Source organism: Amblyomma maculatum, chromosome 11 (genome assembly GCF_055883805.1).
Source record: "Amblyomma maculatum isolate TAMU_Amacu chromosome 11, ASM5588380v1, whole genome shotgun sequence".
In the NCBI taxonomy this organism is placed as follows: domain Eukaryota; kingdom Metazoa; phylum Arthropoda; class Arachnida; order Ixodida; family Ixodidae; genus Amblyomma; species Amblyomma maculatum.
The window spans coordinates 38,354,709-38,378,982 of record NC_139354.1 but is presented as its reverse complement, the minus strand read 5'-3'; the positions used below and the strand labels follow the sequence as shown (position 1 = coordinate 38,378,982).

General features: G+C 43.9%; 1 protein-coding gene across 3 annotated transcripts in view; it reads right to left on the bottom strand.

Annotated features, from left to right (window-relative positions):
• The window catches only part of su(f) (cleavage stimulation factor subunit su(f)), a 50,637-nt gene that overhangs the window by 12,243 nt on the left and 14,120 nt on the right, over window positions 1-24,274 (bottom strand). For 2 of the 3 annotated variants that reach the window (XM_084584926.1, XM_084584925.1), the window contains exons 4-17: window positions 15,971-16,003; window positions 13,446-13,543; window positions 12,989-13,090; window positions 11,346-11,472; window positions 9,543-9,701; window positions 8,960-9,041; window positions 7,938-8,164; window positions 6,705-6,779; window positions 5,805-5,948; window positions 5,570-5,672; window positions 4,963-5,032; window positions 3,141-3,237; window positions 1,183-1,287; window positions 393-537 (exon numbers count right to left, since the gene is read on the bottom strand). In XM_084584926.1, coding sequence (XP_084441052.1) covers window positions 393-537; window positions 1,183-1,287; window positions 3,141-3,237; window positions 4,963-5,032; window positions 5,570-5,672; window positions 5,805-5,948; window positions 6,705-6,779; window positions 7,938-8,164; window positions 8,960-9,041; window positions 9,543-9,701; window positions 11,346-11,472; window positions 12,989-13,090; window positions 13,446-13,543; window positions 15,971-16,003 — 1,567 coding nt within the window. The remainder of the gene's footprint in view (window positions 1-392; window positions 538-1,182; window positions 1,288-3,140; window positions 3,238-4,962; window positions 5,033-5,569; window positions 5,673-5,804; window positions 5,949-6,704; window positions 6,780-7,937; window positions 8,165-8,959; window positions 9,042-9,542; window positions 9,702-11,345; window positions 11,473-12,988; window positions 13,091-13,445; window positions 13,544-15,970; window positions 16,004-24,274) is intronic. The other variant, XM_084584927.1, reaches the window with a different exon arrangement.

Here is a 24,274-nt window from a genome sequence, read left to right as displayed (position 1 = left end):
AAATATCTTGCAGGGTACGTCGACACGTTCAACAAAACACTATACACCCCGTCCTTATGAAGTTTTCTCCATTCCCTGATGCATTACCTTTAGTACCGTTAATAGTTATGGATAGCTTTCTGAGTTTATGCGGTGGAACCTATGACTGCGCCACACCATATTCCACAAACTCCCTATTCTCCCGAGACACGTACTCGCAGATTCTGCTGTATAGCTGGTGTAGCAAAACTATCACCGCCGCTACCTCTTATCGAATACCGTGTGTCGCTACTGCACGTAGCTGGTCACCATCTGCTGCTGTCATCGGCCCCCTTGCAGCAGTCCGCACATGCACAGTGAACGTATGTGGCATGCAATACGTGCTAAGTAAACGGCACGAAAAAGAGACTCACGGACAATCTGCTTGGGCTTGAAGGGGATCATCTGTCCCGTGTCAGGGCGAGGGTACACGACACTTTGCTGATCGGCCGCACTCTCCTCGCGTACCTCCCGCTTTGACGCTGGCGCAGATGTCACCACCGGAAGGCGAGCCACCTCCTGCGTTCACGAGACGAGAGGAGGAACAAAGACAGGGGTAGCATCATTAGAGCATCCCAAATCATCAAGGAAACGCGAAAAGAAAAAAAAATTTATACATTTCAAAATTACGTTTGCTTCCAAGAAACTGCCTTTCAAGTTTGGGGTCTACAGGACTACACGGGCATCTGAGAAATTCAGTGATTGCTACACACTGTTTTATATTTTTAACTACATGATATAAGCTGCCACACAGAGTAGGACAGGGTAACGAAGACTGCTACAAGCAGTCAAAAAAGAAAACCGACTGTGGCCAGTGTCTCCCCCTTCAGCTCTTGATTGGTTTTCTTTGGAAAGCTGCTACAAAGGCTCAGCTGTTACTGTTTAAAAATGCCCTGCATAACCCCATATGCTCCATCTCTACCTATCGCAGCAGCCATAGTTGATGGCAGTAAACTAGAAATATGCTCTTGTATACCAACACAACAGGTGCAAGTAATGTCACACCCGCACAACAAGGTGTCTGTCATCAGGTGCAGGTACTGTCACACCCACACAACAAGGTGTTTGTCAACAGGTGCAGGTACTGTCACACCCACACAGCAAGGCGTTGGCTTTATTCGAGAAAAAAAATATAAAGCACCGGAACACCAAACAGTGACTGACCCTGTAGCCAAGGCACTTGAGCTCCTGTGGAGTGCACGGGTAGAGGTCCATGAACCGGTACCGATCCACCAGCAGTGCAGTCTCCTTGCCTTCAAACTCCTTTAGCTAGAACACGTTTAATAAAAGGTGTTACCGTATAGCAAATGGCACTTTCCCTTATAACACGACAGGAAGAAGAAAAAAACTGAAGATAAAAGTGAGAGGCTGTGAAGCTACCCAATGCAGCCACCGTTTCCTTTCACTAGTCTCTCGGCAATGTGCACCAGAATATACTTTTACGCAATGATAAAGGGACACTTCTTGACTCACTGTGGAGCTTCACGTAGTGGTTCACACTTAAGCTTTCAGTAGGGGCGTGAAAATATTCAAAACTTCGAACACGAATATAATATGCTTGTTATTAGATGTGCATTCATATTCGAAAATCTGATGTTTGAAATTTCCGAACATTCGAATATTTGACTGTGTTGACAGTGCAGTAAAGCATCCTCAAAACAAAACGGAGGCGGGAAACAGAACGAGGAAGGGGTGGGAATGATGTGCACTGCATTGTGCACTTCACCGCAAAGCTTAACGGATGTTCTATGCAGTGAAGCACCCCCAAAATGTGACGGGGCCTTTTTGCGAAGAGCATCTTTCCAACAGGGTGCACACAGCGAAGCACATGACTAACTGGGGGAAAAAAACTCATCTTTCGGCTTCATCTGAAATGCTGACAACTATCATACATTTTGTTCATCAGAAACATTACAGTGATGTAAATGGTTTTTGGCATTTTTTTTTTTTTTTTTTGAGGCCCATTTGATAATTCGACCTTTCAGTTTATTCGGGCATTTTTTCTAGTCCCTTGAAGGCCGAATTAACGAGAGTTCACTGTATTCAGCAGCGATACGACTGCCCAATAAAGTTTCAGGCATGGCCTTCCCGTAGTGCAAAACACCAGTATATACGGAATCCTGTATAATATTTATACTGCATTTTCTAGTTTAATGTTATTATTATATACCATGTGAATTCTGAGATACACAAGACGGACAATGTGCACAATTTTCCAATTTTCTTTTTTTTTTTTCCTCCGCTAATCAGATATTCAATATTCGCACATCCCTACCTTGAGCAAACCCTTCTCAAAAAAATTCATCTTTCTCTAAGCTCCTCTACTCTGCCATTCTCTTGCGCGCTGGAAGCAGAGTAACACATATGCACTGAGGCACATGCAATATGGCAAGAAGAAAAAGGAGTTCATGCATTAATTCCAATCTTGAAATTACCGCATAAACCGTATTATAGGTCGAGTGGGAATAGAGGTCGACCCCCTTACCATGAAGCGACAAAAAAAAGAGAAAAATAACATCTTTGGCTGTGTCCCTGCATCACCGCAGCTACAGTCGCACAGCATCGTCAGAAGACGACTGTTTGCTGCTCACCACCTTCCAGAGTGTGTCATCTAGTTCCATTAAGCGCGTTACTTACGCAGCATTTCTTGGAAGGTTGCATGTGAACAGCTGATCTTGTCCACAGCACCGCACGCTCTTTTCTGAAATGCCAAACTGTTGCTGAGAGAGCGGCCACGTTGCTGTTCGCTTCGGCGAACATCACTTTCTCTGGAAAGTCACTGTAAACTGCCTCTACCTGCCGTTATTCATTTTGCTAAACAGGCATTTTATACTCTCACACAGATTGAACGAAAGAGCGCACGCGAAGTTAAATGCGCTTGAGACCGAAAAAAAGAATTCCAGCAACTGCAGGATGTTGATATCGATAAGTTTTTAGCTGTCCGTTCATAAGCATCAGGCACGTCACTTGTTGCCAGACAGTGCCTCGAATTCTGCTAAACATCGCTATGCATGACAAGGGGCGACTTTAGCTTGCTTTTTTCGAGAAAAAATATCGACCTATATTCCGGTTTATACGGTAGACTTTCCCTGCAACAACATCGTCCCAAAACCTTGGCCCACCTTCTCAATTGCAGCCGCTCTCCGCTTTTCCACCTTGAGGATGCTCGAGAGGTCGCCAATGTTGGACTCAAACTCCAGGAACCGATTCCAGATTTCCCTGCACATGAAGCGATGCAGTCAGCAAATGCCGACTGAGACAAACCATGCCCTGTGACATAAAAGCCGAGGATGGGGTGCACGTGACCTCAGTGCTCTAGCCTCCCTGATAAGCCAATCGTACTGCATAGAGCAAATCAATACTAGCAGGCGACTAATACTAAACTGATAGTGGTTCATCTTGCCCTGAAGGTAGTAAGTGGCAAACCGAGGATCAGTGAGCAAGTCACCTCACAAACAATAAAACTACACTGCAGAAAAGCCACTTGGCCAAGAAAATCATCACAATATCAGCGTCTTTACTAAAAGCCTTTTTGAAGATGCTGCAGTCAATTCGACTGCTTCCAATATGAATGGCCAAGTGCAAGCCTCGTCGTCTGCCAGCCTCGGCGTCAACACACCAAGCTGCAAGCCAGTTCCTGGCAGTTCAATGGCTGCCAAAATGTCGAACCACGTGAACAATTCCCAGGCAGAAAATCACAATAAGCTATTTTTTCCCGTTTTGCACCTCACGTGGTAAAATGATTGAAAACAATCACAGCATTTGTCTACGTACTTCCCCAACGCATTGGCCGTCACTTGTCATTTCTGTTGCGGCCCACCCAACGCTGTGACCTGCCACGTGATGCTGCACCTCGTTTTCCAACTTGCTAGCATGCATAGCACCAGCATCAGCAGCACCACGGCACTCAACTACTCAAAGGATTGCCTTTGTGCACGCCCCAACATTACCAAATGCCGACTTCCCGGAGGAAGGGCAAGTAAATTGGTGCGACATGTGTGAGACACTGCAACTAGTGAATGCCATCTGGAATGGCAATGACTACTTCTTCGGGTAAACAAAAATTCTGTACTTCCAAAAATATTCAGAAAGGTCAAGCACTTTGGTCAATTAAAGTATGGCGTGCATCGAATCGAACAGCAAGCTCTATTCACAAGCTATTCTGACTTCCTAATATTACTTCGTCTACAAGACCAAGAAATCGTACTAAACTAAGCAAAAAAAAAATGCCAAGATCGCTAAGGTTTTGGCACAGCTTGGTGCAAATTAACCCAACATAATGCTTTTGGTGCAGCTGTCCCACCCCTGCGGACAAAACTGCCACATTCTAATGACAAAGGGAGAACTTTCAACAAACTGGAGCATATATAGGCAAGAAAACAACAAGAATTTAGGGGCGATCAATTGGATAATGTGGAGGAAATGCAACGGCAGTTTTCTGTCACTCGTCAATCAATTCCAAATTCCAATTATATTGCGTTTTGTTCACAAATCCCATTTCAATTGTGACTCCATTCCAATTTCAATTCTATTATTTTCCATTTCAATTTGTAACCACTTTACTGATTCCTTCTTGATAGGTAATTCTTAGTCTATCCTCCCTTTCCTATCCCCAGCAAACAGGAAGGGTGGACTTTCCTTTCCCCACCTGCAACAGCTTTTGCCTTCGTGGCATTAAAAATGAAATCCAGTGGTTATCGCAACTAGATGTTCACAATAAAACTGCGATAAAATTCTCATAATTTCTTTTTTTTTCCTTGCAGATTCCTCGGGCCAGGCCACACTGTCGCTTCCTTCCACACGATGATTAAGTACCTTTTGGTACAAATGTTCCGTTCTAAAGTCCCACTTTTAAGAAATAAATGCGTCGGTTGCTGCCGAACAAAGCAGCAAACAGAAGCTGGACAGAGTTGTACTGCGCGTCCTTTTACGCCGCCAACTTACACCGACTTCTCCGGAGGCAGGGAGCCCGATGTGAGCACTCTCTCAAACAGCACCCGCGTGTTGTTGTCCTCTGCAAGGAAAGGACGAGAACGGACACCTTCACAACGCTGCACGTAAACACGTAACACCTATGTAAACATAAAAACACGCAAACACGTAATACACAATACAAAGCCAGCAGGTAAAATTGCAGACTCAGGGTGGGTTCTACACATGAAGGATCCCTGGACATGAAGAATATTGCCCTTTGGAACTCATCCCAGGAGAAATATAACACTACACTTAGAATCAATCTAGGCCCTTTTGCATTGTCACGGGGAGCTAAGCAATGACAGACAACAACCAGACACATTAGGACCCGGCGTCTCTACCCTCTAGTGCAGAACAGGGCCTCAAACTTGGAGGGAAGAATCTGTCTCTCTCGCTCAAGTTTACTAATCGGAAAAGGTAAAGCGGTTGCCCTGAGTAATGGTTCTTTGGCGTGAGGAAGGAGAAGGCACGTGACTGCTAAACAATGGGGACCCAAAGCAAATGCAGGCAACGTAAGCAGACACCCAAACAATAGCAACGTCCCTGAAATGAGTAAAACACGGTGGCAAGCACCCACCATTGAGATGCGACAGGTAGTCAACGTAGGCCATGATGTATTCTGAATTGTCCCCATACTTCTTGAGGCCTAACTCAAATATCTTGAAGGCCACAGTTTTCTCCTGTGGACAAAGAAAAACAAAAATGTGATCACTAGTCCAGTGTATGCCAGTATATGCTTTCGTCCAATAGTGAACGGGCGGCATCAACAATGATATCGATAAACTGAAATGTGGTCAACGCAAAAGACTCGCCTTGCTGCAGTAGTACTCCATAAGCGCTGCTGCAACATACACCTGGTGGCTGCTGCGTGCGTCTTCCCGTGCCTTCTTGAACACCACCCGAGCAGTCTTGATGCCTTCGGCCCTCCTCGCAAACTTCATGTACTGGATGTACGCCTACGCCAAGGACACCACAGAGCAGAGGAACATCCTCCAATGTGTCATAGCTGTGGTATGTTCTCCTAAGAAGGCACTAGATAATAGTTCAGAAGCTGTTAGCTGTCCAACTGTCCGCATCTTCAAGCATCACTGCAGTCTACACCAAGTGCTCTGAAAGTAGGTACCACGGAAACATTCGGCTCCTTGCAGTAGTTGGGGATTCTGCAAGCATCTAAATCCACGAGTGCCTCAGTCCCTTCCCTCATTTATTTGCTTTAATTTTTAGACTAATCGTAACGTAACTGCTTGCGGTAGACTATTTCTCTACACAGCTAGTATAAGTGTGTAAGGAGCAATGCAACTGTGAGCTCCTAATCTAGAAGCCTGTTGGAAAAGGAGGAATTTTTACACTTCCTTTGGAGTTTCTCAACACCTTTTGAAAACTAACTGAAAACTACAAAGTTAACAAGACTGGGGACACCTTGTCTTAACAGTTAAATTCAATATACAACCACTGCAGGCCTGTTACACACGATTGCCGCCAGGAAAATAAGAAGCCAATAGAGCTTTCAAATGCGACAGCAGTGAAATAGCAACACACAGTATCTTAGTATCTTTACCAGGCTCAAAGCTTTGTACTCAGTTTTGTGCAGCCTAGGGTGAGATTTAGCCAAAGCTATCATCAAAGCCAACTGTCCCTTAACAAGCTAAGATGCCACTAGCCAGTCAAGAACAAAAATCATAAGAAAAAAAAAATGCACTGAAGAACCTTACCAGCGTTGGGTCGATGTCTGGGATTTCGATGAATTTGTTGTAGATTTGGTGCACTTTGTCGTGCTTCATGCGGCTCTGGAAAAAAATTATTGGAAATCAATATTACCTGTGGGACTCTTAATATAGGTATACTAAACTGGGCCCCATGGCATCTGAGAATATGCGATGAAGGGATGGTGAACATAAATTCCAGCCACCTTAGCAGCAGAGCCACAACCAAAACATCAATACTACATTATTACTTTGCTAAATCACATGAAGGGCCTGCATAACCATGTGACAACAAACCCACGACTCCTTCCCGATTCCACAATAGTTGGGCTGAGTTCAAAACTATACACAAGCATTGTGTTGTAGCAGCACAATCAGGCGACAAGGAACAGAATTAAAGAATGCTAGTACACAACATTCGTTAGACCGTTTTCAGCTGGTAGGATCCAATTCATGAAAACCGCTTGCAATAAAGAAAAACGATATTAAGCAATTACAAACCTCAAGACAAAAAGCTGTCATTCCTTTCTGCACACCAATATATGAGTAGACACTCAGTTTCAATCAAAACTAACTACTACAGAAGGCTCTGAGTGGCTTGCGCAGTCATTATAAACGCATGTAATTTTCACTTTACATATTGTATGTGGCTGGCCCTGAAACAAACATGCTGAACTTTCCAGTGCCAAACGACAACCTCTTGAATGGCAGGCTTTGCCGCACTATACAAATGACTATTCCCACAGCAACCATCCCACACTCATGTTAGCTGTCACGGACGTGATGAAAATGGCTGCAGCTTCAGCCCAGACGAACTACTTCCCACCCAACACGGCTGTATTGCGGAGAAGCCACTCTGGCTAGCACCTTGCCCATTGTGACCACACGCTGATGATGCAGTGCGAAGAAGCCAACCTAATTGGCGCTCGGTTTTTTGCCGCCTCCAGATTCCCTGCGAGCACTTTCAAAACTGAGCTGAAAGCTCGTAAAATATCTTCCCGTTCTTTTCGCAAGCATCGTCAAGTTCCCACCCTCTCACTAACTTGACTGCATTGTTCTTGGATGCATTTTCTGATCAAATTTTACATTAGGAATTTAGGCTGCATCAAACTTAATCTTTTATTTCTTACGCATTCTCTATAACTGTATGCGCTTGGGGAGCATTCACAGTGTTACGACTATGAAAAACCACATTCAATTGAACATGGTGGGCGCCACAAGATGGGAGAGAGAGAGAGAGACCTCCTCGAAGTCGGCGTAAGCGAAGTAGAGCAGGGTGTTTTTGCGTAGCAGTGTGGTGGTGGCCCGGTCATAGATGGCGGCTGCCTCGTCCGAGAACAGCTTGCCCGCGTTCAGGTCCCCTTTGTCGGTGAGCAGCTTGCTTGACTGTTCGAGGAAGAGGGCGGCCTCGTACCACACGTCTGGATGGTGGCCCAGGCACAGCAGGCACTGCTCGTAAGCAAACATCACTGCAGGTAGAGGGAAAAGCATTTGGTTGAGTTAGGTTTAGCAGGTTTATCACCCCAAAGTGACTAAGGCTATGAGAGACGGCGTAGTGGAGGGCTCCGGAAATATCGACCACCTGCGGTTCCTTAACATGCACTGACATCGCAAAGCACACGGGCACCTTGCTTTCCGCCTCCTTCGAAAAGCGGCTGCGCTGCTGGGATTCGATCCCGCATCCTTGGGCACAGTAGTCGAACGCCCTAACCACTACACCATCACGGCCGGGGGACAGGAAAACGTCAAAATGAGAGGGAGGGTGATGGAATTGCACACCAGCAGGCCTTACAGGGAGCAGGCTGGAGCAAGGCAAATCCCCCAAAGGAAGGGCAAAATGACATAACAGGGAAGTATTACAGGGAAAGGTACATAAGAAAATTAGAAATGAAATACATCAAGAATCAGCCAGGAGATATGAGTGCAAGTCACTGCAAGAGGCAACTATGCTCTTTGTGCCCTGGGCTACAATAACTTCGAGGCCAACGCACAGGGCAAAGCAGATATCCATCTGCTACGTTAGAGAAAAGCCTGCTTTTGAAAAGGTGGCCCATTTGCCCAAAGAGCCCAATAGAGAAAAATGCAAAACACAACCACTCTCCGAAGGAAAAAGAATGCAAAAAACAGGCAGGAAGAGCTGGGACATGAACAGTCCAGGAAACGGCAAGATATGTTTATATTCAAAGGACACAGTTCACAGCAATGTTCGCAGGAGAATGCTTCCCTAAGAGTGAATGCTTGTGGCTATGCAGTGCTCGACTCACCCCGCTTTGTGATAAGGGCATGGTCGTCCGTCCTGAGGGGATTCCCTTTCTCCCAGGAAATGTACTTCTTCCACAGTTCCACCTGAAAACCATCCCGACATTAGACGTCAGCACTGCGATATGTACCGGCATAGGACAGTCAAAGGGGCACCAACAAATATACTGACACAACCAAAACGTGCAGTCCTATAAGTTCCCTGAAAGCATTCCATAACAGGCTGTAAGTCGCCTTCCAGTCCGAATAAGAAATTAAAAAATGGTTTCACATTTCCGTGAGCCCTTTAAAAATATTCTTTTTAGGCACCATTTTGGATCAGTGATCTGACATCTTATATACAATGTTCTGCAACTTTATCGGAACCGTCTTGGAAAATTTTCCCGCCTCGACTGGTGGGAAATTTTCCAAGACTGTTCTGATAAAGTTGCAGAACACTGTATGTAGTTTTTATTATTTTTTTTTTTTTTTTACACCTTGGCAGGCAGATGCTTCCACAACCCCAAAAGGTATGCGGCGAGCACTTCTCCCCTGACGCCATTTACTCACTACATTGCCAATTAGTGAAGTGAGCAAGACAGAACAAACCTGCTTGGCCTCCTCTGGTATTCCCTGCGGAGGTACTGACGGTGCATTCTTGTTGAGACCTCGCGTGACCGCTTCGTACTCCTTGGCCACTCGCCGCGCATTCATGTATTCTCTACTTCGGTCGGAGATCATCTTCTCCGCAATCAGCATGTTGATGCCCTGCAAAGAGTTGCAAACAATGTTCTGAAGCGAAAGCTTCACTACGCTAGGTAAAACCAAGGTCACCGTGGCCGGGAGTTTGCCCTTCAAGTGCACCAGAGGTCAAGTGCAGCTATAACCCTTACTATATGCGGTTCACCACGGTGTCGCACCACTTGACTTTTGACCTTACAGCTGTGGTGTTAGTCTAGCCACGTGATATGGTGTGTTGAAAACTACCGATGTGACGTTGACGTTGCCGACTGCATAGTCTCGACAATTTAATCGCTGCGAAATCGTGTGACATTTGCCCATGCCTAAGCCTAAGCCTAAAGAAAGCAAAACCACGCTTTCGCTTCGCCCAACTAGGTTTGGCAGGGTTAAACCTCGGCCATTTTTCAAATACTTCCACCAGCAAATTTATATAATAACAAATTAAGAGAACCATCTTCACTTGATGTTGTTAACAGTTATTTACATTATTTTCGACTGGACCTACTGGGACGATTTCAGCTTCCCATGACTGGTTCAAGAGAAGGAAAGAATATGCTCATGTCTACAGGTACACTTGCAACGAGTTCTTAAAAAACCAGTTTGCTTGCTTTACTCTTCTCATCCAACACTCGCAAAGGGGCACAATCCATTAGAATGCTGCCCTTTTACAACTTTCACATGCATGCACTGTCTCTCTGATGCTCGCTGTCATACATGCTTGGCTACACGAACAGACAAGTCCCAGATGTTCACTGCCATACACGTTTGCCAGAGGTTGCATATTTGAAATTTCGTGCCACACTAAAAGTAGGCTCTCATGGCGAGGTGGCCTTATCTCCAGACTTACATAAACTGTTGTGCTTGCGTCTCAGACTCAAACTAAATGGCCTCATTTGCAGACAGTATGCATTCTTTGCGAAAATAAAAAGAGGTGCTGGCTCCTTGATATGCGTGAACCTTGGATGGACGACAGCTACCTTCAAGAGCACAGTCTCTGACAACCTGCCCTCAATATTACCTCCTAGTCTTTCCTTCTTTTCTTTTCAGGGCAAGTGATTGCAATATTAAGTGTTGCACCTTCTCCACAGCTCTCTCTAAGCCATCCTGAAATGATGATCGTCTGCCGCAAAAGACAAAGGAAGCACGCGCCACGTTTCTTTTCTACGAAGTATGGTAGAGTGCAGACTGTGAACGAGATGTTTTAGTTGGGTGTTGTTTTACAGACATTTGCTCATTTGATTTTCTTCCTGCTTTTGTTTATTGTTGCCGTTGTTAATTTTGCTATTTTAGAGCTTCTGGCCCACAAGGTATGAAACTTTCTTAATAAAGTCCACATATTTGGTCGATGAATGTGACTGCGTTGCCTAGGTGTACCATGTGGTCTTACCAATCTGTGCCCCGTCATGTCACCTGCCAGTTCCATCAAATTACAGCTGCCACTGCCAGGTTCGAACCTCGGTACCTCGGTTCACTAGTTGAGCTGTGCCCTAACCACAAAGCCACCATGGCTGGGAGACATTCTGTAATGATGTACTACACTAAAGAAACAAAAGGCAACATATCATACCTCATACTATTTCGATACAGCTCTCCGCAACTACACTAGAGTGCTTGCTATGAAACCACACTGCCATATATTTTAGCTTAAGGTAAAGCCGAGCTTAGCCTCACCTGCTCGTAGTTGATGTACTCTTTCCAGAGCTGCTCGATGTTCATCATGGGATTGACGATGCCTCGCTGGTAGACCTTACGCACGGCTGTGATGCGCTGGTTCTCTGCATACGACCCCACCGCCTCTCTACACCGAGAGATAAAAGAGCACACATCAAGCGACAGGCACTACCTAATATTTTATCAGAAAGTAAGTTTCCTCAAAACATTACCAACACCAGTTCTAAGCATTCACTGCAAAATTTATGTATTATAACTGACGACACATTCCAGGTACAGAGCATTCAATAAAAAAGAAGACCTATCACCATTTCCTCCCATTAAAAAAAAGCAATAAAAGACCAAAACGAATTCAATAAGGTTGGTATCGCTTATTTATAGCGTCAACATCCCAAAGCGACTCTAGATAGAAAGTCCTAGTGGAGGGCTCCAGCTCCAGAACTTTCAAACACCTGGGTTCGTTTAGGTCACAAGTACTAGTTAGTCCAAGCACAGCTATGTTTTTGTGTTTATACACAGCTATTTTGTTGCTACCGTAGGTTGGGGTTTGAAACAAACTCACTGAGCAAAACAGGACGATGTCATTCATTGCTTTATTCATGGATTCAGCGAATGGTCCACAACAGCTGCTGTTTTTTTTGTGAAACAGAATTAGCAATGGTAAAGTCGTGAGAAAAAAAAGAGATATCTGTTATTTTCCATTCTGACAGAACATGTGATTTAATTTGTAAGCAAAGAAAGAGACAACGTAAACATGATCCGCAACAGTCTAATGCCAGCCTGGCTTGTCAAACACAACTGGCAGGCCAGGCTAGTATAATAATAATCCCAAACACACTTTTATTCACAATGCTTAATATGTTGCACATTTTGAAGCAGAAAGGCTGGGAAAAAGCTACAGGCACAGATGAAACCAATTAAATTATTACCTGCCTCATGACAACACAAGGGCCAATAAATGACAACTCATGGTCAAGGAATGACACCATAAGATGCGCTATAAAAAAAAAAAAAAATTCGCTGTCATCTTGTTTATACCAGATAAGACCTCGAATCCTCACTGTCAGTGTGAAATTTTCAAAGCACATATTTGCTCTAAGCAATCAGAAAGCAGGAATGAACATGAAATAAGTACAGATAAAAACATCATGTAATGGTACAGATTCTGATAAGATCAGTGTGTCTTTTCAGTGGAAATTCCACAGGTTGATCCATGGAGAATTCAAGTTAACGTACACCAGAAACTGCCAATGGAACAGTGATCACTCCAAATTAAGACCGTGCACAGAGAAAAACTTTTCCCTTTTTTTGCACGACAGTATGTTCATGAAATCGCAATGGCCACTAGCTTACAACCAACAAAGTAGAAGCCAGCTAACTTGGCATTGCTCTAGGCCAAAGACCATCATTACCAAACATGGAGAAGCTGCTCACTTCCCAATGGCAGATCTGGATCAAAAACCTCCGAGCACTCCAAACCCTGACTAGTGGAAATCCCAGCAAAGAATCAACGGCAGCCCCAAATGAGACACGCAATCTCAACATGTGCAACATGTGCACAGGCATTTTATGTGCTGGACACGATGTAAAATAAAGAAAACGACGGCAGTGCTGTCAGCAGCTCTCCGTGATGGGACGCTTACACGCTCTTGAGGAAGTTGATGTAGTCGTTCCAGATGGGGTACGAGAGAATGTCCATGCCCATCTTGTCGAGCGCAAAGTCATATGCCTGCGCCATCTTCTCCCTGTGCAAGGCAAGGACAAACACTTTCTCACAGAAGAAAGAGGTGATAAACTTCCAAATCAAATCAACCTTTATTTGATTTGATTTTCCCAACAAATTCATCCGTTTTAAAACTCACTTACGAATCAATGCATAAGTTAGTGTTAGGCGACGCCGTACTGGACGGACACAACTAAAGGTAGTTTCTACTTCACACTACATTATTTACAGGGTTTGTCCCAAACTCTATAAGCTGTGGATCTTTTTAAATGATTTTGAGCAAGTGTTTGTAATTACAAACGAGGTCTCATTTACGCTTTTGGCTCAGTAAGTACCATGAAAATTGGAGCGTCTTCGGTGTTTAACGACAAGCTCACCTGAAGGTAGGCAGCGACCCCTTCGTCTCCTTGACGTATGTGAGGTAGCACCGCCACAAGTCAATGTTGAGCACCTTCATAAGGCAACGCTGGAACAGCTGTTGCCGAGAGATATGTGCCACAAAAGTTAGGCCATCACATCTTCAGTTCTCAGGCGACACAATCATGTTTCTACCGAACTTGTCATTTCTATCCAACTTGCCACCAGTATTTTCTTGCTGTCGCTAGCATAAATGCTACCAAATATAAGAAAACAAATTTTCCCAATTACTCAATTCACTGTGTGTCTATGTTATTGGCTGACATTTTTCCTCCATTTTTTTGTTTGCGTTATCATTTTTCTTGAGCAGTTTTAAGTCCAATATTTTCTCCAAGCCCAAATTTTCAACAATCAAATGGGCCCCAAGCACAAATAACTGTTATAGTCAACGAAACTTTTCGCTATGTACTCCAAGGCTATACTCCCAGCTTCCATGGCCTAAAATTAACCCCATCCTGAGCCTAGAAGAAACACTGCATGCAACTACTTCAACCCTGCATGGAAAAAGCAGACCTCCATTCTGAGGGATCGAGGTCCAGCAAGAAGGGAAATGAAGGAACTAAAACTTCATCAAATTAAAGAGTGAACAGTGACTAGAGTTTTTTTTTGGTGTCTGGTGAAGTACCGAGTATCATGTTGCTTCACTTCTGCATGTGTGAGCTTACCTATGGAGCAAAAAGCATGCCTCTAAGTCACCTCCGACCAAAACATCTGCAACACTGCCATGTCACCAGCTTCATCTAGTGCAACGAAAACTACTCGACGTACAGAGCAAGACCTAGTCTATTGTACATTGGCCCTCATGCCACGGATGCACTGTTTTTGTACATTCATGCTGCACAAAGCCCAAGTGAACACTTTAATACTAAATCATTACATGCAACACCATTTTTGTCTTACATTCACGCTGTTGAATGCTTCCTGTACTTTGGACACTAAAACTCGAGAAAACTTTTGACCACAGCAGATTTTAACATGCGTAACCAATGCACCTCCACAAAGCAAGTAAATATAACATGTCCAGTATTTACTTCGACACACCAAACAAGGCAACTACATTTCACTTCAGAGTGGTTCTCAGTGTATTGGAAGCTACAAGCACAAGGTGACAGCTTCACAAGCAAGCTTGTTAAACGTGCTCTTGAGCTAGCTAACAACACATAAGTAGAATCCATCTTTTCCTGCACATAGCTTCTTCACTGTTAACTACTTGTGAAGTAAAGTTGTCGGCTTTTTTTATTGTTTGATTCAACTAAAGCTCCTAGTTCCCAGCACTAACTAGCCGAGGCATTGCATACGCTTTCATCGGTAAGACGAATAGGGGTGGCTCTAATAACGCTGGTGACATTTTTGAACGGATTGCGCAGGGGTCTTAACCGGAACAATGTGGGCCACCTAGCACCTCTTGCATGCAGTTAGACATGAAGCAGGGCCCTCCCATGGTGCTTCTGGAAGCCTGAAGCTCACAATATATCTGCTGTCCTCTTTAGCTTTTTATTTACGATCATCACAGGACATCTCACTCTTATGCGAGGTGTCCTCAAGGTCGCCATCAAGGTCGATGCAGCCATGCACAAAGTGGGCCACACATTTACGACACAGACAGGCCAATGCAAAACAAAAGACCCATAAACTGCAAGGGGCTTGCAAGGAAAGCAAACCTCTTAAAGGTCTGCTGACGTGAAATATAACAGCTAGAAACTGTACTTTGCTGCTGCAACATTATCAGTGTGTGCTGCTAGCTTCAAGCCTGCGAGTGTAAGAGTTGCTTGCAAAGATGTGCTTATCTCACTGGGAAACCTTCACAGCGTGAACAGAGGTAGCTGGAACAAAGAGCAACTATCTGGGAACATTAATGAAATGTCTGAAAAGCAGAACTCGGGCCCACAATGGCACAAGTCTACAGGGAACGGGACCTGTGATATGTGGCAATGGCTCCGTATCTTGGAACAGATGCGCGAGGGCAGGTCTGAGTCATTCAAATCTGGGCTGCTAGCTCGCGATGCTGATCAGCAGTTCAGCGAATGCAGTACCTTGCCATTAACTGCAAACAAATTTACATTTTCTAATTCTAAGCAACGAAGCAGAGCAGAAGTAAATTTTAAATTCGCGCTGCAATGAGCACACAAAAGGTGGGGAGAATTGCAAGGTCTAAATCAGTACGAGCGATCTAAATGAACTACGCGTATAGCCTTCGTCATCAAAAATTATGCAGCCCGCTGATTAGATCGGTTAGACTGGGTTAGAGCTTGAAATAAGCAGCTCTGATCTCCCCCTCTTAGAACTTCTGGGAAGGCTTGGGGGAAAGGGGGGAGGGGCTTGACAATTGCAAACTCGCAGGCCACCTAAACACACTGCTGTAAAGCTTCTCTGATGCTGAATGATGCCACCACTGCACCTGTGTCCATACATGTAAAGCCCACTTTTAATAGCCAAGATGTGCACTGCACGCGTGTAGTAAATGAATGATAAAACTGTGACGTACCTTTTCAACTCTCTCGAAATTCCTAGACTTCATCTGGAGATTTCGTGTGGGAAGGAAGGAGCACAAGGCAGTTGGGAGTTACACACAAAGAAGCAAACAAAACAGTAAGGGTAAGAGGAGGGGCCACTAGGGAAAAAAAAGTCGAAGTCCCATGGCCCATTATGAGCTGAAAAGACACCCTAGGGTTCAAGTGCCACAACACAAATAAGCAACGTGCTTTGCTTTTTTTTTTTTCTTAAGCTGATTTCCCCCAACCCCGCTCAAAAAAGAATCCAAATAGAACCCAGTGCCATCAGGAAAACTTTAAACCAGATTTCAAAGTGTGCTGCTTAAAAGGACCAAGTTACAAGTTATGTACAGCCTTGGTCGAAAGTCCCGAAGCCAAAGGATTTTCATCTCGGCCGCAAAATGAAGCCGTCACGCTATCATTAAATGACAAACGGCATTTAAAATGCCAGGAAATACTTTCTCATCACAGCAAGAAAAACTTACAGCATTTCACAGCCCGTTGGTATTTAATGGCATTGTGACGGCTTCATTTTTAGCCGCAAAATGAAGCCATCACGTCACCATTAAATGCCAGAAAATGCTTTCTCACAGCATTTCACGGCCCTTTTAGTCTTTAATGACACCGTGACGGCTTATTTTTGCAGCCGAGACGAAAATCTTTTGGCTTGAAAAACTTTTGACCAAGGCAGTACTTGCAATCTCTGGTACAAAGTATGTCAAGACTCGGTATGAACCTCAAAAACGCCATCAAACCTGATAGACGCGGCTACCTACTCCTCTGCCACTTACAGTATGAATGGAGAGCATTCACACAGAACTTAATATTAAAGCCTCATGAGCCCGCTAACATAGTCAGCCATATTTGTGATGACATTAAAGTCCTCTCCCAGGCCCACGAAGAGGGAATTTCTTGATTTGTAGTATGTTTTGAAGGAAGGCATCAGCTCAGCTGGCTTCTCTCACTATACATTACAAAAGTGACCTGCAGACTCAATGCTATGGCGAATTCCAATCACAGAATGCCTGAACTCGGTGCAGATTGTGTGTCCCGATTCCCGTGTTTGTGAATGGCTTCCTAGTTTCAAAATACAAGCAAATAGAGACAATATTCACACATACTTTTGTAGTCATTCTCCAAGCTGAGGTCTTTGAAGAGTTTTAATAGATACTACTACTGCTCTCAGACTCACTGTCCTTAAAAGCAAGTGGTAGTGCGCGATCGAAATTTGCATTCATGGAGGCTACAAGTACTTATCTGCAATGGTACAGCTCCGATACGTGGAGGACTGGAGCGGGCGCAGCAAAGACAAGCCGCCGAAAACGAAGGGCACTGCTGAAGGAATATGTCATGCAAACTTCCAGTCTGAGCCATCTTTACTGCTTCAAGAAGCAACCTTGGCTTGGTGATCGCTCGCTAGCTAGGCTTGAAATACAGTTGCTTCAAAAAGAGAAGAAACATTGCCACGATTGGAATTCGCCATTAGTCAACAGAAAAGGGACAATTTCTATACCCATCTGTATATTGTATATGATTTCCATGCAACACAGATCAAAAATATATTGACCAAGTCATGCCAAAACTTTCAAAACCAGCTAAAAAAAAAAAATACAAACAAGGCCTCCTAATAAAGTGCAATTAGTGCCAGGCTCAGCTCTGAGATCAGGCCTAGTAAGAGCTTATCGACAGGTGTTTTTGCAAAAAAATTTTCACCTCTCAAAGCTTAACAGCGAGTAGAGTTCAGACACTGCACAGACCTGCCTACCTGTGCAAACCTAGGCAGGTCGAACGCTGTGTGGCCCTTGCACCCTTGGAGTCTTCCAGAGCATTGAACTAAGAGGGGACGCATGCAAGTTACTCACCCAAAGCATGCATGCACACTGTCCCCTAAACCTTGCACCCCCATAATGTCCCAAGCCAACACTGTTTCAAGGTGGTGGTTGTGGTCATGGCACTATCATTACTACCAAGTGTGACGAGTTTATGCTCCCCACAGCAAGCAGCACTGAAGAAAGTTTTTAGCCGATTTGGTATGGTGAAACTGATAATGGTCTGCTTGGTTGGTTATGAGGTTTAACGTCCCAAAGCAATTTGGGCAATGAGAGGCGCAAGGACGCTGAAAGTAGAATATATATATATATAAAAAAAAAAACTCCTCTGCCCCGCCCCTTTAGTGAAATTTATAGATTCTCCAGGTGAAAATAAAGGAGAAAGAAACCCTAGCTGCCCTTTCCACTGCCCCTGTTAGAAAAACAGTGATGTTCAACATGTCGCAAACGATGCCCCAATGGTGCACTTCGAAATGAAGTCGTAGCCTTACTAACATGCGCACGACCTTAAGCCAACAGGCAAAAGGTCAATGCTCGCAATGATGCCAGGATATGTCAACAAACCAGTTGTCCAGTCCACAGAGTTTCCAGACAAACTCAATCACACTGTCTTAGAAACCACCCAGGTGTCAAACCAAAACCAGAGTCCCAGACTTGGTGAAAGTTGCAACACAGATTGTTCAAGTCCTCTACATGGTGCGCACTACACTGGCCGCCTATATGCAACTATCCCTCTCCTTTTCTCTCCCTCTTCATTTACTGTGTTGCAAATTTTTGAACCACGGCGCCTTGAAGACCATTGCCGTCGAGATGACTTGATTGGTGTTGCCTAATTTAATATTTTCTTGCTTTTAACTGTGGTTAGCTGTTTTGCTTTGTCTTGACACTGTTCAATTGTAACATAAGTTTTCTGCCAATTGTCCCCTCTGCAATAATGCCCTTGACATACTGCAGGTACTTATAATAAACTATGCAGGTCAAGTAACTGTAACCTGCGAGATGGCACAGGATCATAGTCATGCAACATACTGCAACAATAATTCTGTGCAAGGTCTGCTTCAGAGGAAAAACTCGAACAAGGCAGCATCATCATCATTATCATCCTAACTACGCCCACTGCAGAGCAAAGGGCTCTCCCATATTCCTCAAATTAACCCAGTCCTGTGTTAACTGCATCCACTTGACCCCCACAAACTTCTTAACCTCATCCACCCACCAACTTGATGCCGACCCCTGCTGCGCTTCCTTTCTCTTGGAATCCAATCTGTTATCCTCAGACTATCAATTACTTTGGCTTCACACTACATTCCCTGCCCATGCCCATTTCAGCTTCTTGATTTTCAGTGGAATGTCATTAATTCGTGCTTTCTGTCTGACCTCCTCTGCCCGCTTCCTATCTCTTAACATTACACCTACCATTTTCCGTCCCATAGCCACCCTACACTGTCCTTAATTTTAGCTGAACGCCTTTCAGTAGCCTCCACATTTCTGCACCGCAGGCGAGTACTAATAAGGTGCAACTGTTATATACTTTTTTCTTGAGGGATATTGGCAAACTGCCAATCATGATCCGAGATCTTAGAACAAACCCTTATACTGAAGGGGGCAAGGCCTCTCTCATGCCTTACATTCACATGGGCAGATCAGCATTTTCTTTGGAAACAAAAACAGACTGTTATCCAATAACAGCAATGCCACTCAGGAAGACAAGCCAGACACCCTTTCCCTTCCCAGTTTCGCATTCAAGCCCTATGCAAGCATTACACATGTCCGCAAATACTCTGACAGATGGAATTAACACTCTGCGTTGGCGATAAGTGTTCAAGAGAAGGGGACTGCAGGTTAGCCCATTAGGAGCAACACCTCGCAATGTTGCCTTCTTTATGATAGCTTCCTCAGAAACGCCCAACTCAAACATTAATTACTTGACGTAACAGCTACTCAGAAAGTGAAGCAAAATGAACACCAATGATTTAATGAACACATTGTTAGCAGTTCGCTTGGAAATGAGACTGCAAAAGGGGCCTGTGTGCAACCAGCCATCGCTTTTCTGCCTCCACTGAGAACGAATGGCCCACCGTAGTTCCCAAAATATCAGTGCTTATTTTTTTTTTCAATGCAACTGCTTCATTCCGGGCTTCCGCAAGGGCTAATGCTACTGTCAGTGCAGTAAGTAAAAACTCGATGCTCCCAAGGGGCCCATCTACTCAAACTGTTGAGCAAGTGATTCAAATGGCCGTCGACCTATACAGATTCGGCCTAGAAAAGGCCAGCCTGGGCCCGGAAGTGACCCATCTCCCTGCGACCAAGCTTCCAAGTAAAATCTCGTTTCACCCGGAGCAGACACCCCAAGCTAACTTGTCTCAAATTAAACCCATCTTTACCCCAGAGTGCATGATCAGAATAGTGTAGTTCACAACACAAAGCTGAAGGCAGTGCAGAGAGATTAAATATGTTATTTTTTCTCCCCCTCTGTTTCTTGATGTAAACTGTGACTTATAGATCGGTTGCTTGTAAAAACATGCAATTTCATAACCCCACACCAAAGCATACGCTTACTATGTAACTTTGCTAAATAGCAAAATTTCTACCCAAATTTTAATTGTTAAACATGCCGCAAATGATGCCCGAATGGTGCACTTCAAAACAAAGCCGCACCCTTAACAACATGTGCATGACTTTATGCCAAAAGACAATAAAGTCAATGCTCGCGATGATGCCAGGATATGGCAACAAAGCACTTGCCCAGTCCACACAGTTGCCAGACAAACTCGATCACACTGTCTTGGCAACCACCCACGTGTCAAATCAAGACACCCATATCTCACTTAGTGATAGCTGCAACACTGATAGCTAAAGACCTTCACATTGTGCACAATATACTGGCTGCCAATTAGCAACCATCCCTCTCCTTTTCCCTCCCTCTCCATTTCCTGGGTAGCAAATTTTTGAACCACGGCGCCTTGAAGACCGTCACTGTCAAGATGACTTATAGGTGTTGCATATTTTGATAGTTTCTTGCTTTTAACTGTGCCTAGCTGTTTTGCTTTGTTTTGACATTGTTCATTCGAAGCATATATTTTCCACAAATTGTCCCCCCCCCTGCATTAATGCCCTTGACATTCTGCAGGTACCTATATAAACAAATCAATAAACTGTGTAGGTCAAGTAACTATACTCTGAAAGATGGCACAGGATCTTAGTCATGCAACATACTGCAACAATAATTCTGTGGAAGGTCTGCTTTAGAGGCAAGAGAAAAGCTACAAAGGGGATAGCGTACAGAGGCAAGTGTTTAAAAACTGCACATCGAATTCGGCAAGACTGCAGCTGGAAGAGGCCGAGGCGGCATCATCATCATCATCCTGACTATGCCTACTGCAGGGCAAGGGACTCAACATTACAACTACCATTATCTGTCCCACAGCTACCCTACGCTGTCCTCAATTTTAGTTGAACCCCTTCATAGCTTCCACATTTCTGCCCCACAGGTGAGTACTGGTAAGATGTAACAATTATATAGTTTCGGCTTGAAGGATACTGGAAAACAGCAATTCATGATCGAGATCTTAGAACAAACCCTTACGCTGAAGGAGGAAGGCCTCTCTGAGGCTTTACATTCACATGGGCAGATCAGCATTTCCTTTGGAAACAAAAAAAAAACTTATCAAATAACAGTAATGCTGCTCAGGAATACAGGCAACACCCTTTCCCCTCCCAGTTTCACATTCAAGCCCTAGGCAAGCATTACACGTCTGCATACACTCTGACCGATGGAATTAACATTCTGCGTTGGCGATAAGTATTCAAGGGGACTACAGGTTAAATGCCCATTAGGAGCAACACCACGCAATGTAGCCTTTTTGATAATAGCTTCCTGTCAGTATAGTACGTAAAAACCAGATAGTCCCAAGGGACCCATGGACTCTGAACATTTGAGTAAGTGCTTCAAACGACCATGTGATCTATGCGGGCTCGGCTTAGAAATGGCCAGTCTGGGCTGAGGAACGACCCCTCTCACCCCGACTTTGTTTTAAAGTATAACCTGGTTTACCTGGAGCCTACCACCCCAAGCTAACTCGTATCAAATTAAACCCATCTTTACCCCAAAGTGCACAACCAGGATAGCAGAGTTCACTACACAGAGCTGGAGGCACTGCCGAGAGATTAACAATGTTTTTTTTCCCTCGGTTTCTTGGTGTAAACTGCGACTTGTAGATTGGTTGCTCATAAAAAACGCGCAATTTCGTGACCCCACACCAAAGCATATGCTTACTATGAAATTGTGTCGAACAGCTAAGTTTCTACCCAAATTTTAATTTACAAATTACAACCGAATTTGCACCCCTCAATTCCCAGAGAAGAAAATTCAATAATCAAAAAACAAAAGACAAACTCCCCTATATACAAAGTGGGCAAATGGCACCGCATTGCTTTACAATGCTAAGTGGGTTGCCATACCACTGCGTTCATGTCAAACTCCAAGCTATCCAACACAAACTGCAGGCAAGCCGTCTATAATGACTCCATCATTATATCCCACACCAACACAACCCTCCAATTTGGGTACAAAAATGCCAAGCACATAACCTACTAAGCATGTAAATGAATGGGATGCTGACGACATGTTGAACCGATGGAAATACGAGTCTTTGCAAGACAGGCGCCGAAGGAAACAAACAACCCCTAGCACCACAGGCATCTGGTCAGTCGAGCAAAAAATTGTAACTGGTGTCGCAAGACCTTTACTCTGTCGTACAATAATCGCACCTAATCAGACATGCCAAACCGAGAGGTCATATTCACATAGAGAAATGGCCATTTGATTGAGTCAGTACTTGAAAGGCAGAATCATAGCTAATTATTCTTTAGCTTACTGGTTATAATCCAGCACATTTTATGACAGAGCCAGAGGCAGCGTACTACACCCACATTCCGTGAAACTGCAATAGGAGGAGAACTAGTACACTGGTCGAGGATGATGAAAACAATTATTTCCAGCAAGTAAGAGGAATGGGAAAGTGAAAGCAACAAAGATGACATATAAAGGAAGAAAGCGATAAAAAGAATGTGTCCTTAGGCAGCAATTATCAATTATTGTTGTTGTGTTGGGTTTAATGGCGCATAAGCAGCTCAGGCTATCATGCGCCAAGCACAAGGTTGTAAGTGGTGTACACTATTAATTCTATAGTTTCTTTAAAACATTTGCTTATTTTAAAAAGTTAAAAACACATGATAGATCAACAAGTCCGCTTTCACCTAAAATCAAAGCTGGATGGAAAGGAATGTGTTCATTGTAAAATCGAGTAAAATACTTTTTTCTTTGCATTTCAAATCTTGTCCATGAAAATAAAATGTGGTTTATGGCGAGTTCCTGTCCGCATTCTTCACAGAGGTTTGTTTGCTTATCTCAACAAAAACTTGTGTCGTGTGTGTGGCAAATGTGGAGACGGCATAAAATCAGTTCTATAAAACATTCTTGATGGCGACACGATTTCCATTCCCCTAAAATTGGCTCCACCAACTGCAGTTTATTATTTACCTCCCTACTCCATGACAACTGCTATTCTTCATTTAGTTCGTTGTGCACTAGCATCATGCAGTCTCTGTACATTATTTAAAGTATCCACACCAGCCCACAAAAAGAAAAAGCAATCTGAGAGCCACTTAAGATTGCTCACGTGTGAGAATAAGAAAGCAATATAATATGGCAATAAGTCATGACTATGTTACTAGCAAAGTGCTGAGTAATGCTACTTTGCCTAATGTACATGAATCCCGGCTACATAAAATGCTGCGTTTTTGTTCACTACACATAGTGGTGACATCCAAATTTTGCGCCATAAACGTCGCTGGTTCATCGATCAGTGACCAGCCCTCCTCTAAACACCAGCTGCCGGAAGCATGCTCATGATTTTCTGCATCATTTTTGTACAAATGGCTTTTCTTGCATGCAGTTTAATACTGTTCTTGCATTAAAGAACTGTTCAGAGATACAGAAAAAAAATTTGTCCAATGCACAGACAGTGTACACTAGATTCCTAATAAAGTCAATTCAAGAAAAACAATCTGAAGGTTGCTCAATTACATTACCTAGTGATAATACAATAAAACTAGCTATTTTGACAAGGTGCATTCACACAAATATTTAGGTTCTTGGTTTCAATCTTCCGCCTGTCCATGTGACTTGCTGCATGCTCATCAGATGGCAATTCCGCACATCTCTTTTAGTGGCCGATAAATCCCCAGCCCGTTCAAACTCGAGACTGCTCGTACAGGTGCCCGTGCATTCCATTTTGGACTGACTTGTGCATGGATGGAAGCTGGTAGACAAAAAATAATAAACTGCAAAAAGGCTGACAATTTAGGTTTAAGACATAGTTTAACACGTAGTTTAACAAGATGTAGTTTAACATGTAGACTGTGACAATATACGCCAGAGCAGATTTGAACATCACTTGCAGTTAA